This window comes from Cyprinus carpio, chromosome B1 (assembly GCF_018340385.1).
Source record: "Cyprinus carpio isolate SPL01 chromosome B1, ASM1834038v1, whole genome shotgun sequence".
NCBI lineage: Eukaryota > Metazoa > Chordata > Actinopteri > Cypriniformes > Cyprinidae > Cyprinus > Cyprinus carpio.
The window spans coordinates 34,782,592-34,801,731 of NC_056597.1; the positions used below are offsets into that span (position 1 = coordinate 34,782,592).

A 19,140-nucleotide genomic window follows, 5' to 3' on the forward strand; every position below is an offset into this window, starting at 1 on the left:
TGTGCTCTTGACTCTTACGTTTTTAAAATTAGATTTCCGGTTTCCTCAACTTTAAACTCTGATTCAGTGTTAATTTAACACTCCTATTTTAACACTTTCACACTCTTGAGTGTGGTCTCACATGTACTCCCAGCAGAGTTAATTTCACTCTGGAATTTTTGCTGTGTAGAAATGAAGGAGAAATGGCTCACAAGAAGTGTGAGGGGATGAGGTCTAGAGGGCAGGTTATAAAGGATGACTGAAGTGTTTAGATATTTCTGCATCAGCGAGGGCAGAGAAAATGGAGAGGAGTTTGTTTAACTGAGAGTGTGAGTTCCTCTTTGTGTGGAGCTCAGAACTGATGGCTAATGGTTTTAGTTTTTTCTGTGAAGAATTTAGCGAAATCATCAGATGTTAAAGAGGTAATGGAGAGGGACAAAGGATGTAATATTTTAAAGAGTTTTCATATGTCTGAAGCAATGTTGATCTTGTTGTGGAATATTTCTTAGTATGGACTTTGACCAAAAAATGATAAAGCAAACTTAATATGATGCAAACCTGCAATAATTAAATATGTTAAATAACACATATCTATTATATATTAATCCCATAATTTATTGACCACTATCTTTGCTGTTGACCTTTGATGGTCCAATTCACCCATAAACAAAAATGACTTTAGATAAACATAACATTTGTGTTTCTTTTTATTTATTGCTGAAGAGCGAACTTCTCCTGCGTTCTATTCTTCATTCCATCCAGAATGGCAGCACAGCTGAAAGGTTTGACTGAACTGCGCCCTCTACTGTACAGACACAAATTTCCTTTAGCCTGAAGCTTGTTCATTGAACTTGTGGTGTGAAAAGGCCATCAAAAAAGTACTGAGCCCCAAACATGGCATACAGGAAAAAATAGTAGGCTAAATCATGCGCACAATTTACTATTTCATTCACTTGATTTATAAATCGAGAGAACAAAATAGTAAATCGTGCACACGATGTAGCAAATCAAGGGGAACGAATTAGGAAATTAAGGGAACGAAATAATAATTGTGTGCACTTTTAGTACATTAAGGGAACAAATTAGTAAATCGTGCACACAATTTATTTATTTTTTCGTGCATGTCATGTGTGGGGCTCCGTAAATAAGCAAGCCCAGCCCAGATTTAAAAAGTATCTCAAAAGTAATGTAACTCATTACTTTCTGTCAGATCCCCAGGCTGATCTGTCGTTTTTTTTCCTGTTTGTGTTGTTTGACAGCTTACCACACATTTTGTTGCCATTGTGGCGTTCAGTCTTGCTCTCTTGTTTTTCCATTCACTATTTTGTTACTGTTTCGTTTCCATCAGAAGGCCTTATTAAGTTTTTCCTATTTAGTCTCATTGTTTGTGATCTGTCACTCCGACCAAATGTAGTCACTGTTTTGCCGTGTTATGTTTGACTCCTAGTCAGCTTTGTTTTTATCCTTTAGTTTCTGTTTTCCTTACTCCCCTGCTTCCTTACTCACTTTGTAAATGTCATTGAGCCTTTTGCCAGGTTTATGGGTTGTAAGCCATTTGAGATCGAATAAAGCTAGGAGAGAGTAGAATGTTGAAGTCTCCAAATGAGGACAGCTTCTCATCCAGCTCCTCTATAAAGGGACCCAGTTGATTGTGAGAGCAATAAATTACTACAATATGGAGTTTTGCAGGAGTTGTTACAGTAACAGCATGAAATTCAAAACAATTATTACATAGAGAAGAGTGGACATGTGACAGAATGTTGTTGAGAGTCAGCAGGAATGCACTGAAAACACATGTTGAATGGGGAAAAAGAGAGTGGAAACAAAGTTGGAACAGAAAAAGGAAAAAGAAAGAAAAAGACACTTAAGTGCCTTGTCTGTGTCCTTGTTTGGTGGACTCGTGCAGGTAGACTCTGCCTGCAGCTGCCAATGTAAGTTAAAACAGACAAAAACCCGATAGGAAATGACATATATGGCATTATGTGGAAAATCTAATAATACACTTCCAAGAAACTGGATATGTAAGTTTATTTTTACATTTGTATTTCAATTTGAATTTAAAAACAGTGGACATGTGATAACATTTCCTTATCAGGATGATGGGCTGATAACGTCTCTGTAAACATCTGAACATAACATTTTTTTATTTTTTTTTATTTAGTTAAGCAGTCATTTGTGTCTGGTGAGGGATCACTGCATGTAAGTTTACATCAGGTAAGCTGTTTCTGATCATAATTATCCTCATCAGTCTATTTAAAAACATGTATTGATGTTTTATCATGTGTAGTTACAGTTGATTTGTGAGTATTCTGCAGTTGGCTAATTTGGCATTTGGCGTTAAGGATTTATCTTTATGAATTTTTAAGGATATAATCTTTATGAAATACTCCAGAGTGCTGATACACAGCAAAAAAACCCAGAGTGAAATTAACTCTGCTGGGAGTACATGTGAGACCACACTCAAGAGTGTGGAAAGTGTTAAAATAGGAGTGTTAAATTAACACTGAATCAGAGTTAAAGTTAATGAGATAATTAAGGGATTAATTGATTGATGATTGACCATTATTGACGAGACCTGATGTTAATGAGCAGAATCAACAAAAAGACGAAAATCACTATTTTAATGTCACCATTATAGCGGCCAATGTTTGCTTTAGTTGGGCTCTTGACCCTTAATATTTTAAAGTCAGATTTTGCTTGGCTGTTGTAATGGAGTTATAAAACAGATGGGCAAACAAAAAAATATTGGTTTTCCTGAATCACTGAATTCAACTTTCATTGTTGGTTATTGCGCCCGAATGATTCTTCAGCATAGGATTGCTGGCATTTTAAATACAATATGTGGAATTTCTTAAAAGTTGTTTGTTCAAAAATCTTTTAAAAGAGTCTTTCATTTAGACATGCAAACATCAACGATGGTGACAATCAAAAAAGCATGTTGCAGGAGACTTGTGTTGCAGTGCATTCTGGGTGCCACCTATCAAAATTCATCCATGGCTCCCATGATGCACTGTGGCATGAATAAATTATTACCTGAATTGTCTTAGTAATTTCCTTTATTCTTACTATTCTATTTTTGTTTTCAATGCTACTTTCAGTAGTTTGTTTTCTAATGTTCAGACCTAATGTTTTAGGCTTTAAATAAGTTCGGTGATTCAGGTCAAATAATTATTATGTAAAAACATAACTAATGTCACATAATCATGATTTCATTTTTGCTCGTCTCTCTATTACAACTGAGTTATAACAACCAAACCAAATCTAATTTTAAAAACGTAAGGGACAAGAGCCCAACTAAAGCAAACACTGACCACTATAATGGTGACATAAAAAAAAAATTGATTTTCGTCTTTGTTGATTCTGCTCGTTAACATCAGGTCTCGTCAATAATGGTCAATCATCACTCAGTTAATCACTTAATTATCTCATTAACTTTAACTCCGCTTCAGTGTTAATTTAACATTCCTATTTTAACACTTTCACACTCTTGAGTGTGGTCTCACATGTACTCCCACCAGAGCTGATTTCACTCTGGATTTTTTGCTGTGTAGATCTATACCAGTTTTCATGTGTGATGTTTCTGGAAAAACTATTTGTGGTTCTAAGAGAGAACATCCTCTGGGAGAACATTTCTTTTAAAAACAATTTTTCATCCTTTATTGCGTTATGCTTTGACAAAAACCTGTTTAAAAGTCAATTTCAACTCTTGTAACAAGAAAATACATACATTTTGTGGAATATTTTTATGTGTGAAACACAAAGAAAACTAACTTTTTTAATGTCATGGGTCAGAGCCAAAGCTAATTTGTTTATTCTTTGTTAAGGAAGCTTGTCCTCTCAACTTGTTTGTGGATACAGAGAAAAACACATACTGTCCAAACTGACAATGGCTTCCTTTCATGAAAGTATTTTTATTGACTTTAAAGGTTTAAAGGTTGGTTCTTATTGCTCCAAAATTTTTATGAAATGAACTGCGGCCATATGATGAATGTAGTGCTGATAAAATCAGAACTGTGATACATTTCAAGACATTTCCCAGTTGTTTTTTTTTTAATGTCTCTTTTCTTCATATTTCAGCTGTTTTAAAAGGACTGAATACCATCTCTGTTATTCTGTGTAAGTCTAAACAGTGTTTTTTGATTTTGTGTCTGTAGATGAATGAGACCTCTAGAATTCCTGAATCAGTTGGTCACGTGTTCATATTATAAAACTACAATGTGATTGAGTTATCTTTGGTTACTCACAACTACTACCACAGCCACTCACAACTTTGACCACTTCTTTCATTCAGATGTCTGAACTGTGGCATTAATGTGGTGGACAGCTGAATTGAAGTTTAATTGTTCACCCTCATGTCGCTCCAAACCCGCAAGACTTTACATGTATAATATTGTGACCATTTTTTTGATTAAGTGAATGGAAAATTAACCTATCAGTTTCTAAAGTATCCCTAAATATAATCCTCTGAAATCATAATAGCTTTGTGAGAAGAAATGTTTGGTCATGTGACATGCGAGAAAACTAATGCTGTTGGCATTGCTTACGGAGATGGGACTGAGAGCACGAGTCTTGCCTCGCTATTTATTTGTTAGTTTGGACAGAAAAGGCTTGAGAGTAGGGCTGCCCCCTAATAGTTGACTAACCGTTAGTCAACCAGAAGAGGTTTGGTCGACCAAAATGTTTTTAGTCACTTAATCCCAGGAAAAAAAAAAAAAAACACACAGACGAAGACAAGCAGTCCGTGACAGACAGATCGTTAACGGCTGGTCTATGTGGTAGGCTAGTACATCGGTCAGGACACCCAAATGCTCGCCTATCATTCATCAACATCAAATATGGCTTATCATCTGAAATATGTAAGTTTTATCGATTTTACATGGTTGCACAATCTAATGTTAGGCCAACCTAGAAAAATGTGTACTATTGAAGTGTCAGTGTGGAGTGTAGAAGCGCGCTCACTGCAGGACAGGTGGAGGCGCTGGTGCGCTCACTTGCTCTTAAAATACTTTTTGGTCATACAGATAAGAGTGATACATCTTTCGAATCTGTAAAGATTCTACGTTTATTTATGTGCACTCACACTGTAAAAAGTGATACTCTATATTTACTCAATAAAATTGTGGCAACAGATTACAAGCAATATTATTAATTAAATTTAACACATTAGAATTAATTAGAATTAATCAAATGAGATACTTACAAGCAATCATTCAAAATGAGTAAAATAAGATGAAAAAAATAAGTAAAATGTATACAAAAATATTGGTTTTGTTGGACAAAAAACGAGAAGCACCTGGCTGCAGCCTGCATATAGAGGCGGGGTTGCACGTTAACCCACCCCATACCTACTCTGATTGGTTCGATCATCTTTCATAGGCATACATCACTGTAAAAAGTGATACTCTATATTTAATCTAAATAAAATTGTGGCAACAGATTACAAGCAATATTATTAATTAAATTTAACACATTAGAATTAATTAGAATTAATCAAATGAGATACTTACAAGCAATCATTCAAAATGAGTAAAAATAAGATGAAAAAAATAAGTAAAATGTATACAAAAAATATTGGTTTTGTTGGACAAAAAAACGAGAAGCACCTGGCTGCAGCCTGCATATAGAGGCGGGGTTGCACGTTAACCCACCCCATACCTACTCTGATTGGTTCGATCATCTTTCATAGGCATACATGATAGGAAATGTGTGCGTAGTTTGGTGTGCACTGTTAAAAATAATACACTATATTTACTTAATAAACTTGTGGCAACAGATTACAAGCAATATTATTAATTAAATTTAACACATAAGAATTCATTAGAATTAATCAAATGAAATGTTTTAGAAATTAACCATTCAAAATGAGTCAAATAGCACAAAAAAAAATAAGTAGTTTAAAAAAAAAAATTCTTTGAGAAAAAGAAAACACAACAACACTATGCTAAATGAATACTATGTTATGCATACCAGGCCAGTAGTTGGGTGATTAAGAAACACAGGCCAAAAATGTAATTCACAAATTCATGTTTTTGTTGCTTACATGGAGATGATACAGGCATTGTGTTCAAAAGCTTATGTTTTCAAGCCCCCAAAACAGAGTTATTGAAGACACCTGATGTTAACAAACAGAATCACTGAAGTAGAATAATCTACATTTTGGTTACCATTACGGTGGTCAGTGTTTGCTTTAGTTGAGCTCTTGACCCTTAAACTTTTAAACAAATTTTTTGGTTGCTTTAATTGTAATACAGCAGTTAGACAAGCCAAAAGAAGAATAAGATCAGGTGGTGTTGGTTGTTTTGACATCATTTGATCTAGATTTCTGAGTTGGTTGTATCTTATCAGCAACAGGCGTCCTTTAGCTGAACAGTGTAAGGTCTGGTATTTTCAGCATAATCAGAGAGATTCTTAGAAGCACTTCTGATCACAACATTAAAAAAAAAAAGATTTTTTTTTTTTTCATTTAGGCACACAGACATCAAGAATCAGGCTGAGAACCTCAACAATGGTGACCATCAAAAAGCATGTTGCACTGCATTCTGGGTTCCACCAATCAAAACTCAATTTTTAGTAGCTTGTTTTGTGATGCTTACAATTCATCTGTTAATCTGAATATGCTGTTTGTCACCATTCTTGAGATTCATACGCTGGTTCTTGATGTCACTGTGTCCCTAAAATAAGTCTTCCCTCTCCCACTATAATTTTTTTCTTAATCAGAGTTCTTAAACTCTGGATTTTACAGAAAATTTTGGGTATTCTATTGTTGAATTACAGGGGCTGCAATATTGAATGCTAATTTAACTCCGAGAACAAGCTCTATTTGTAACACTCAGGCCAAACAATGATTATGTAAAATCATAACCAACACCACCTGATCTTCTTCACTCTTAGAATGTCTAGCTGTTATAAATCAGTTCCAACAGCCATACAAAATGTAATATTAAAAAGTCAAGGGTCAAGAGCCCAACTAAAGCAAACAATGACCACTATAATGGTAACCCTATAAATTTACCCTTTTCTCCTCCTTCAGTGATTCTGTTTGTGAACTTTAGGTGTCTTCAATAACTCTGTTTTGGGGGCCTTAAGACACAAGCTTTTGAACATGATGCCTGTATCATATCTATATAAGCAAACAAAAATGTGAATTTGTAAAAAGGCTGACATCATGTGCATGCATATAATGTTTTCACTTGGTGTTTCATGATCGCCAACTACTGGCCTGACATGTATAACATAGCATTCTTTAGCATAGTGTTTTTTGTTGTTGTTGTTGTTGTTTTTTCTCTCAATGAAATCAATATTTTTGTGTAAATGTTACTTAATTTTTTCATGTTCTTCTACTCATTTTGAATGGTTGCTTGTAAGCATCTAATTTGATTATTTCTAATTAATTCTAATGTGTTAAATTTAATTAATAATATTGGATGTAAAATTTTAAACAATTTTATTGAGTAAATAAAGTGAATCACTTTTTACAGTGCACAATAACATCAAAACATTGCACTTTTGTAAAATAATGAAAGCAAACAGGACGCATATTCTGCCATCTTGGTCTCTGTGAACTTGAGCCCGAAACTAAGTGTATGTTTGCCTTAGAGATATGAAAACATATCTATAGAGAGTGAAATGTCTACTTTTAAATGAACCAATACAAATGGTAAACAAATATTCTCAAATTCACTACTGCAGAGATGACGAGTCAGTGTCACCGACTTCATCTCTTAAACTTAATACAAAGAAAGCACAGTTTATCAATACATTATTAAAATGTTAATGCAGCCTCCTCCTTACTGTTTTACCCTCACTCCTCATTCATAATCATTAGCTTCTGCGGTGTGCTGATGCAAGCTTTATGCGTGTGCTTGAGAGCTTAGGCTATGTAGGCAATTAAAGGCTTATTATAATGATTTAAATTTTTTATTAATAAATGTGCAATTAGTCGACTAATGCTTCAAATGAACGACTACTAGTCAACCAGAAAATTCCTTAGTCAAGGGCAGCCCTACTTGAGAGTTTCATTATGTGGAAAAGATGGGTAATATGAATATAATAGGGTAATAGGAAATTCTAGGATAGACAGGAAATACATACTCCAGAATTCATTTGGAATGACATGAGGGTAAAGCAAATTATGACCAAATTTTCATTTTTTGGGTGAAACTTTCACTATGTAATTCTGTCAAAGCTATTTTTATTTCTTTGTTTATTCAAAGAAAGTTGACTGCTATTTCATTGTGCTTTTTGGTAATATGTTGATTAATTTGTATTTATAATTATTTTTCAGATGTCTTAACAGCAGCTGCCATACCAGTAACGGCTAAATTTGGTAATGTACTCTGCAACTGGGTGGCATTTTGTCTGGATAAGCATGTCTGGATAGTTTTGAAATTAACTGAATAGGGCTGTGCTTCCCAAAAAACATTGTGAACTTAAGTACATCATAGACCCATTAAAACCAACAGAGCTACACTCTAAAAAAAATATAACCCAGTGCTGGGTTAAAAAGGGACCAAAAAAGCGACCAACCCAGCTTTTACCTAGATTTGACCCAGCGGTTGGGTTAGTTTTGACCAGAGGTGGGTAGTCCAGGGGTCAGAAAGTAAAAGTCCTGCCATATTTTTGCTCCATCCATGAACTCAGCAGCTGATTTCACCAGAGGAGGAACCAAGTCATTCCTTTCAAGTCACAAACAAGTCTCAAGTCAAATCCCAAGTCCTCAAAGAGTTAAAGTTAATGAGATAAATAAGTGATTAATTAAATGATGATTGTGCATTAATGATGAACACATGCTGTTATTGGAAATTACAGAGGATCAGATGTTGATGTTTTATTGGTTAAAATGATGCCACCGTCATGGATATGAGTGTTTGATTTATTTGTTGCTCTTGACCCTTGACTTGTTGCACTAGATCTCTCTCTCTGTAGAAATGCATGTGGTGTTTTACAATGATGAGATATTTGCTGTTTATATGTGATGAAACAAGCTTCATGGAATGGCCTGATTTCATTTAAAATAACTTGCTTCCATTTATAGGTTCAGGTTTTGCATTAAGAACTATGTGAAACTACAGAACACTGTTGTTCTAAAATATATAGTGTATTGATAAAAAAAAAAAAAGTATATGTGTGTGTATATATATATATATATGTATATATATATGTGTATGTGTGTATATACATATAATACACCAAAAAATACTACTATACTATTTAGACACAGAGAGACATCAAGAACCAGTATACCAATCTCAACAATGGTGACAATCAACAAAATGCTTCATGATGCAATGAATGCTGGGTAACACCATAGTAAAAAAAGACTCCCATCATGCACTGCAGTATGAAAAATTTTTTGTCACCACTGTTGAGGATAGTATGATAAATGTTCATGGCTAAATTCCTGAGCTGATATAGCTTTTTTTTTTTATTATTCAATATTGACACATTAAGGTGGCATTTGTTTAATAGTTTTTTTTGTTTGTTTGTTTGTTTTTTGTAGTTATACAGTACCTGAACAATAAACCAAAGAGAGAGACCTCTTTACGATGTTTATTTACCATGAGTTATTAGCAGAAATCACAAGTTACTCTGCTACTTCAAGCTTTTGATTCAGCAGTGCGCAAATGTTTGCTGTGAAACAATATTGCAATTGCTTGGAAACCAACTACTTTGAGTTATTAAAAGGGTCAAGAGACTAATTAAAGCAAATCTTGACCACAGTTATGGTGGCATCTTGTGCTGCTTTTAAAAAAAAGAAAATAAATCAGTATATTTCATCCAAGGCTGTGCCTGGAGTCATTTGTAGTTCTTGTGTTTCTCTTTTCTTCAGTGATGTTGATTGTTAACAGCAGGTGTTCATCACTAATGCACAATCTTCATTTAATTAGTCACTTAATTATCTCATTAACTTTAACTCTTTGAGGACTTGGGATCTGACTCGAGACTCGTTTGTGATGTGAAAGGAATGACTTGGTTCTCCTCTGGTTAAAAAACCAGCTTGCTGAGTTCATGGGTGGAATAAAACATATGGGCAGGACTTTTACTTTCTGACCCCTGGACTTTATACCTCTGCCAACTGCTGGGTCAAAACAACCCAACTGTTGGGTTGGTCCCTTTTTAACCCAGCGTTGGGTTATATTTAACCCAGCATTTTTTAGAGTGTATGATCAATTTAGGTTTATGATGCTTTTGGGAAACTGCAGCTCAGAGCTGTAACGATTCACTTGTTTTCTCAGTGCATCAATTTATGTGATGTGTTATTTATCACCATTCATGGGATCGCACCGTTCTCTGTTTCATTCATAACTTTCTGAACAGCTTATGTCTGCTCTCTCCTCAGTACAAACACTGACCATCACTTGAGCAAATGACAGCTCTCTCACAATAGCGCTAGTTTAGCATCAGACCCCATCAAATTACTGACACAGCATGGGGTCTATTGGAATGGTTGGGTATAACTGAATTAAGCTACTTTAATGTTTTTATATTAGTTTATCGACCCAGGTTTCCCTCTGAAAACCTGGAACTATATAATTGTAAATTAAATTGAATTCCCCTGAATTAGCAAAGATAGTTCTTGAATTGTCCCAAAACCTATGAATCATGACTCTAATTTATTTGCTCTCTGCCTAAAGATTTAAACCTCTAGAAATGAATGATCCAGTACACCCTACATTTATGACATTGAGTTTTACAGCTCATGTCTTCAGAGAACATCAAAATTGATTTGGGCCCATATTAGAATATAAATACTACAAAATGAGAGTGTCTAACAAAACACCACACAATTGTTTCTGGTGATTCCATATATTGTCTACTTTTCTGAAGGATACTGTATAAGAAAGCTGCTAGTAGTTCAGTTACTGTGTAACTCAAGTTTAACAGTTCTGCTTCCCATTGTGGTGTAACATTTTGCTAATACTAAAAAAAAAGAGATGTAAATGTCTTCAGCTAAACTTGTGGATAAATTTAATAACAATACACGTTTCTCAGAAGCATGTTAATTTTGTAAACTACATTTTCCTTAACAGCTTATCTCTCTGTAGATCCTTGCTACAACTACACTGTGCTGGACAATCCATGGAGAGCCACCAGTAATACACTTGCTTCAGTCTTCAACTGTGACCAGTCTGTCACCTGGAGCGGCTGGTATCGTCTCTTCATTAACGGTCTGAGTGCTTATATCCCACAGACATGTGTTGCAAGGTATAGCTGTGGAACAGATATTGCACTTTGGATTCGTGGTGGACACCCAACAGTTGAGGATGGAGTCGTCACTCGAGATGTCTGCGGTAATTTGTACAGTTACTGCTGCTATTACGGGTCTTACCCTATTCAAGTTAAAGCCTGTCCAGGCAATTATTATGTCTATGAGCTGGTTCATCCAACAGAATGCAGTTTTGCATACTGTGCAGGTGATTAAATTACATAAACACTTTTTTACACGATTTCTGTCTCTGTTCTTTATTAACTATTCATCCAAACTTTCAGATGTTTGGCAGCATTAACGCCAGCTCTACAGCTGTCACACCAGCGACCATCTCAACTGGTAATATAACACACTGTGACTCTATTGGCTTATTTTCTGACCTAATGAAGATCTGTATCACTGAATAGATGTGTGTCTGTCTGAATTGCAAATAATTACTGTACCACTATAATATACCATAAAAAAAAAAACAGTATAAACCACCATGAGAAATCACATTAGCTATGAGGCTGTGTTGTTCGTCTGGAAACTGCATATGATGTGATATGTATACAACAAGAATATGCTTTTGAAGGACTGTTTAATGCTGCATAGAGAGAGAATGTATGCCTTTAAATACAAATTTATGAAGATAAAAGACAGTGTATGCCATGTCTACTAAAGTTGCAAATGTCATAGATGTTAAAATTAGCTAGATAAAAAAAAGAGAATGAAAAAAAGCCTTTCTTTTCAAAAAGGCATGCTCAAACCTGCCCAAACAGTGCCTTGCAAAAGTATTCAAACCCCTTCATTTTTTTCATGTTTTGTTATGTTGCAACCTTATGTTAAACTGCTTTGAATTACTTTTTAACATCAGTCTACACTCTATACACCATAATGGCAAAACAAAAACAGAACTGTCACAACTTTTAAAAAAATAAAAAAAACTGAAATAAGTACATTGCATAAGTTTTCAAACCCTTAACTCAGTACTTAGCCGAAGCACCTTTACAGCTTCAAGTATGTTTGGGTATGATGCGATAAGCTTTGCACATCAGCACTCGGCAATTATCTGCCATTCTTCACCTCAGCTGTTCACCTCTCATGCTCTGTCAGGTTGAATGCGGGCTGGCACACATTTTCAGGTTTCACTAGAAATATTTGATTGGGTTCAAGCCCAGGCTCTGGCTGGGCCACTCAAGGACAATCACAGAGTTGTCTATAAGCCACTCTTGCTGTTTGCTTAGGGTCACTGTCCTGTTGGAAGGTGAACCTTCTGCCCAGTCTGAGATTCTGAATGCTTTCATTAAGGCTATCTCAATATTTTGGTGTATTGAGTGTTTATTCTACTCTGATGAGTCCCTCAGTCACTGCTGCTGAAAAACACCCCACAGCATGAGGCTGCTACCAGCACACTTTACTTTTGGGATGGTACTCTGCAGGTGATGAGCAGTGACTGGTTTCCTTCAAACATGATGCGTAGAATTGAGGTTCATCAGACCAGAGAAAATCTCGTTTTTCACAGTCTGAGGGTCTTTTAGGTGCTTTTTTTTTTTTGTTGTTGTTGCAAATTCCAAGTGTGTTTTCATGTGCCTTCACTGAAGAGAGGATTGAGTTTGGCCACTTATATTGCCAGTGAACAACGGCTCTATGTGGTAAATGCTGCTCCATGTGAAAGCACGCACATGTAGAGATTTACCGCTGATTACAGAACCGGTTTTACTGACGAGATGCGCATTAATATCGTGCCAATATTTATTGTGCATCCCTACTGTAAACCTTCAATTCAGCAGATTTTTTTCTGAACTCTTCCCCAGATGTGTGATTTGATGCAATCCTGTCTCTGAGCTCTACAGGCAGGTTTTTTTGTTTGTTTTGTTTTGTTTACCTCAGGGCTTAGTTTTTGCTCTGATATGCATTTTTAGCTGTTAGACCTTTTATTAAGACACGTGTCTTTCCAAATCATACCCATTCAACTGAATTTGACACAAGTTAACTTCACTTAAAGTGTGGTAACATTTACAAGCAAAATGAATGCTACTCAGCTAAATTGCAACTGTCCCAGAAAACTTATGCAATTTTTTAATTTTTTTTTTTATCTGTAATACATTTACAAAGATGTTAAAAACCTGTTATTTGCTTTGTCGTTATAGTGTAGGGGGTGTAGATTGATGTGAGAATAAAAGTAACTTAAGCAGTTTAACGTAAGGCTGCAACATAACAAAATGTGAAAAAAAAAGAAAAAAAGAAGGGGTTTGAATACTTTCGCAAAGGCACTGTAGATATGTGTGTGTGTGTGTGTGTGTGTGTGTGTGTGTGTGGTATATATATATATATATATAGATATATATATATGTGTGTGTGTGTGTGTGTGTGTGTGTTTGTGTGACAATTTGCATATACAAGAAATTTGTGACCATGTTTTGCAATTTTTTAAAAACATTAATATTGAGACTATAAATTAATATTGGGGTTTTCATAACAGCTAATCTGTCTGACCCCTGCCTCAACTATACTGTGCTGGACGAAGCAAGGAGAGCCATCAATAATACATATGCTTCAGTCAAAACATTATGATTGCTCCGTCAATTGGACCGGCTGGTATCGTCTCTTCCTTGACGATCTGAGCGCTCAGATTCCAGACACGTGTGTTGCTCGGTATAGCTGTGGTACTGATATTGCACTTTGGATTCATGGTGAACACCCAAAAGTTGAGGATGGAGTCGTCACTCGAGATGTCTGTGGTTATGCTGGCAGTTACTGCTGCTATTTTGGGTCTTACCCCATTAGAGTCAAAGCCTGTCCAGGAAATTATTATGTCTATGAGCTGGTTAGACCTACTATATGCAATGCAGCCTACTGTGCAGGTAATTATATTTACATGAGCTCTTTCTACACATTCATGATATTTGTGTCTTCATATCTGTGTCTGTATGTAAAGATGAAGAATAGAGTGTATTTCACATGCTCTGATGGGTTAACAGCATTTTCTGCAGTTTACGGAGTATGAGATTATTCACATAGACATTGTTTCCATGCATCATTGATCAGTAGAATACATCTGCATTAAAATGTGATACTACATTAATTTTTCTGAGGGGTTTTATGTCATAAGAAAAAGACTATTTTAATTCTCCTCCTATAGCTTTTTTAACTTACATATATAATCTGTGTAGTGCCATTGAAAACAAGAATTAGTGTTGGAATGAATGTTTGTACCACTGAGGAAATTTATTTTATCCAATTAAACTACATAGCATTTATCAATTTTACTGAAAGAACTCAAATATCTTCATATTATTTAGATGTGTTTATCAAACTAGTTTGCTTTTATGGAGTTTAAGCATGAAGTACTGGAACTGGCTTTTTAATTTTCTCAGAATTAGTTGGTTCCCAAGCAGAACATTTGCTAGGGACTTACTGTAGTTACACATTTCTTCATCTTTAGAAAAGTGTAAATTAAGTTAAATTAAGTAAAGGCCTGACTAGGTAAATCATCATGTGTAAAGTCAGGCACAATAGCCAATATTTCACATACTGTGCTGGTTAATATTTACATGTGCCCTTTTATTGTGTGTTTGTTGATTTTATTGATATTATCAGTCATTTTTTTCCAGCTGTTACTAACATCAGCAGCACCAATACAACAGTCACACCCAGAGACGATCTCAGCTGGTTATGTAGTCTGATGTTTGTGGTCAGTCATGTTTTGTGCTGTGATGTTTTGGTTGTAAATGAACAGATCTGCAGATTGAGCTTTGAAGATTCTCTGGTGAAATTCTGTTCACAAGTCTTCACATGTGTTAACAGGAATATGCATTGCAGTCTGATAGATAAGACCCCAGCACCCACCTGAGCAAATATCATAAATTAGTCATTTAATAACTGTCATTAATTTAACAATATTCTCTAATTGTATAGAGCCATTAGGATCAATAAAAGCACATGCTTTTGATGGTGCGTGCAGCTGAAATCGACCGCACACTCATTAAACAACCTTAGATTTAAACAAACATGATGATGAGATTACGCCGCTGAATATACTGAAACACTGGTAGAAATGCATACATGCGAATGCTTATTTCATTTAACCTGTATTCATGTCCATTACTATCGGCGTGCTCTCAGATGCAATTAGCCTACATGCTCTAGACTGTGTTTGCTCCAGCTGTACACAGATGCATAAATGCTGCTGATAATATGCTTAATATTCAACAACTGCTTACAAGACACTTAGTTTTAAACTTGTTTGTGTTATTATACTTATGGAGCAACCTCATAATAGCCTTAAGATGAGAGAAAAAAATCACTTACTTCCACTCTGGACTAAATACAAAATTGGACACAAGGACTTTATAAGAATTATTTTCCAAAGTTTTGTCCAGTACTGTTGAATTCTTGTCCACAGCTGTATTTTATTATTGTCTTTATGCTGATTTCTCTTCTTGTAGGTATAAATATAATGCTGCAGGAAGGATGCACTGTAAGTTGAGGGTTTTGAAGATTTAGAGTTGGACCATAACAGTAACAATGCATTTTGTTTCTCTGTTAATATTGAAAAAAACATGATCAAAATAAACATATACTGCCTTCATGATTGTGATTTCAGTCCCAGACATGTTTCCAAGATTTTCTTGAGCAGATAGAGAACATTACAGTACTCCCTTTGAATGTACGTCTTCAAGAGAAAAAATATAAATTAATCAAATCTTTGCCAGTTACATAATGATTTACATAGCAGTGATGTCTTATTGCCTCTGTTGAAATTTTACATGTAGTGTAAATTTATTTATCTGATCAATAAATTAGACCGTACACCAATATTTTGGACTGTGGCCTTCAGCACTTCAGAGAAGATTCTAGAGTCATCATTATTATCGAACCCAACTGAACTAGCCTCCTTTGGAAAACCTTGTGTTAAAAAACCAGTGAGAAACTCATCTCTACATTAGTGAAGCCAACAGACACAAGTGACAGTGTCAGTTTTACTCTCGCTGCTGTAGGTAAGTGGAGAAACAGTTATTATTAATGATGAAACTGAGATTATATATGACATCTAGTGATCAGCATGAGTCACAGTGGCAGACAATGACAAATGCAGCTACATTAATTTTTTTTTTTAAAAGAGAGCAGAAAATGGTCTTTTGTTGTTGATGTCAAAAGTCAATATTTTGGTGCAAATTCCTTCGTCATTTGGTAGAGGCTTGTCAAATAAGACAAACACCATCATGGGCATGAAATTTTTTTTGATTTTAGGCACATTTGGAAAAAAACAAACAGTTAAGAATGGAATCACTTGAGTACACAATTTACTGTAAGATCTGACCTTTATCCTCGAGATACCTGAAGAGTTTAAAATACTACATCTAGAAATCATGAATAGTCATTTTGTTTGTCTTTTGTGCAAATTCAATTGTTAATCTGTCTTTCATAAAAAAGCTAAATATTAAAAATACACTTATATAGTGTACGTAACTGCGTGTTTTTGTCAGAGGGTCAAGTCTTCATGGTTGGACCAAATGTCACCTTAGATAAATTCCCTCGACTCGACACGACAAATTCTTCTGTGGACATCGATCTCATTGGGGTCGCCAATAACAAACAATGGAAGTATGTGTTAAATGTTTCTGTGTGAAACAACAAATCATAAAATGCCATTCCCATCATTGCTAAATCCAATTACTTTATTTTTTGATTGTTGTTTTTTTCACACGTTGTTGCATTTCTATTTCTGTCACAGCAGGATCAGCTGCTGTGGCTTTCATGAGCTACAACACGATGGAGAATCTACTGAAGCCAGACTTCTTCAAAACATCAAATGACACGATTAAAACCATGATGTCCACTGTGATCTCAGCTACTCTTCCCAAAACCACCAACAAACACTACACCAACAAACCAGTCAACTTCACCTTCAGACACATCAGAGTGAGATGTGTTTTGTCAAACCTGAGAACTGATGAACATCTGAAAACATCTAATATTTAGTGTTTTCATATTTTCTTCTTTTTCAGGAGTTTGATCCCAGTGGGTCTTTGTCCTGTGTGTACTGGAATATCAGCGAGGAGTGGATTGTAGATGGTTGCTCTGTTTTAAAGACCAACAGCAGCTACACTGTGTGTTCCTGTGTTCATCTGTCCACATTCGCTCTCATCATGCAGACCAGCCCCCCACCAGAGGTACAGAACCTCACAGATTTGGCTCTCATGAACTCTGACATGTTTTCTCAGAGTGACCCGCTGCTGGAACTGTTGAATTTGGTGTGTGTGATCGTGGGGCTGGTGTTCTTCAGTTTGGCCCTGTTGACCTTTGCCCTTTGTCAGTGGAGTCCTGGAGTGAATAATGTGGCTCGAATCAACATCTGCATCAGTCTTCTGCTGGCTCACCTTCTGTTCCTGCTCACACAGCAGTTCCTGAGCCTCATACGGCGTCAGGCAGGTGAGAATGATGAAGGAGCCCTACAGCTCAGCTCAGCCTCACTGAGAATCATCATAACCCTCTCTCATGATCTCCAGGTGTTGTGTGCCGTGATCGCAGGCCTTCTGCACTTCCTCTTTCTCTCTGGCTTTGTGTGGATGTTCATTGAAGCTGTGCTGCTCTACATCTGTGTGAAGAACCTATCACAGATCAGATCCAAAAATAGGAAGGTGCTTAGCAGTGGATTCCTGTGTGTGTTTGGATATGTGGTTGCTCTGGTTGTGGTGGCCGTGTCTGCTGTGGTGGATCCTAAAGGCTACGGCAGTGAACTGTGAGTTTGTTTTTTTGTTGATAAAATACACTCTTGATAGAGGCTGTATCAACATCATGCACAAGATTAAAATCTGTAATATTTCATCAGTCAATACCTGAAAAAGTATTTCTGATAAAATCATTCAGTATTCAGTTAAATCATATACCCACCCCCCAAACAGCTGCTGGATTAAAACAGATAAAGGCTTCATCTGGAGTTTTCTGGGTCCTGTTTTTGTCATACTAGCGGTAAACACATTTTTTATATCTTATGACTAAAATGACTATACACTATTGATTAAAAAGAAATCAAAGTGATTAATTACTCTTCTACCTTTCAGTTAAACATGATTCTCTTCATCAAGATCGTCACCACTGTGAACTCGGCTCTCAAAAATCTCAATGTTGAAGTTTCAAAGATGAAACAAAACAAGTAAAATGATTTAATTTCTGTATAGAAAACCACATATAGTCAATAAAGACATAAAATATTGTTCTTTCTCTGTTTCTCTGCAGGATTATGGCATTTAAAACACTGGCTCAGTGTGTGGTTCTTGGTTGCCCCTGGATTCTGGGTTTCTTCACTAATGGCAGTAAGGAGCTGGAGATCCTCTTCCTGATCTTGAACTCCCAGCAGGGAACCTTCATCTTTCTGATCTACTGTGTCCTCAATAATGAGGTCAGACTTTTTTTCCATCCTTATTCTGTAAAAAAAAACCCAGTGACAGCACAGCAGTTTCTTACAGTGTTTTTTTTTTTACAAATTTTTTTTTTTTTTTTTTTTTTTTACAAACAAACTCCATTCTGGTTCATGGAGTTTCAGAGGTTAAATTGATATCATGAAGTCACTCAGCTCCTCTCGTCTCGTTCTTGTTCAGGTCAGGCAGCAGTACAGGAAGTTCTTCAGATGTCTTTGCTGTGACAAACAACACTGAGGACTACAGCATCATGTTCAGGAAGGAATACATATTTTTTTATTAAATGTTGAAAAAAAAAAAAAAAACTCTTTCATGTGTGTATGGTAATTGATTTAAATTGTATGCAATCACAGTTGTTGAGTTAAGTTATCAAGAGAACAGGCCTTGGGCCATCATGGCAACAAAGACAAATCATCAAGATAAGATAACCCGAGAAATTTAGAGAGAGTTTACTTCTCACTTCATTCACTATTGAAAAGAGATAAAAAAAGACTTCACTCCATTAATTCATAGAACGATTTGTCTATTAAATATCATACATATCCC

The 19,140-nt window shown here is 35.7% G+C and overlaps 1 protein-coding gene across 1 annotated transcript; it reads left to right on the top strand.

Moving 5' to 3' along the window:
• Positions 1-1,780: 1,780 nt before the first annotated feature.
• LOC109066364 (putative adhesion G protein-coupled receptor E4P) lies at positions 1,781-18,902 on the top strand. Its single transcript, XM_042716075.1, has 10 exons — positions 1,781-1,910; positions 11,025-11,270; positions 16,908-17,095; positions 17,182-17,346; positions 17,398-17,596; positions 17,642-17,915; positions 18,079-18,145; positions 18,238-18,329; positions 18,413-18,575; positions 18,775-18,902. The coding sequence occupies exons 1-10, from the start codon at positions 1,781-1,783 to the stop codon at positions 18,829-18,831; spliced, it is 1,581 nt and encodes a 526-aa protein (XP_042572009.1). The 3' UTR covers positions 18,832-18,902.
• The last annotated feature ends 238 nt before the right edge of the window (positions 18,903-19,140 follow it).

Excerpts from the sequence above, each read along its gene's own strand:
- LOC109066364 (XM_042716075.1), top strand. The coding sequence starts at position 1,781 with ATGGGGAAAAAGAGAGTGGAAACAAAGTTGGAACAGAAAAAGGAAAAA. Across the intron at positions 17,347-17,397 it reads AGACCAGCCCCCCACCAGAG|AGTGACCCGCTGCTGGAACT; the intron begins GTACAGAACCTC and ends ATGTTTTCTCAG. Across the intron at positions 17,916-18,078 it reads AAAGGCTACGGCAGTGAACT|CTGCTGGATTAAAACAGATA; the intron begins GTGAGTTTGTTT and ends CCCCCCAAACAG.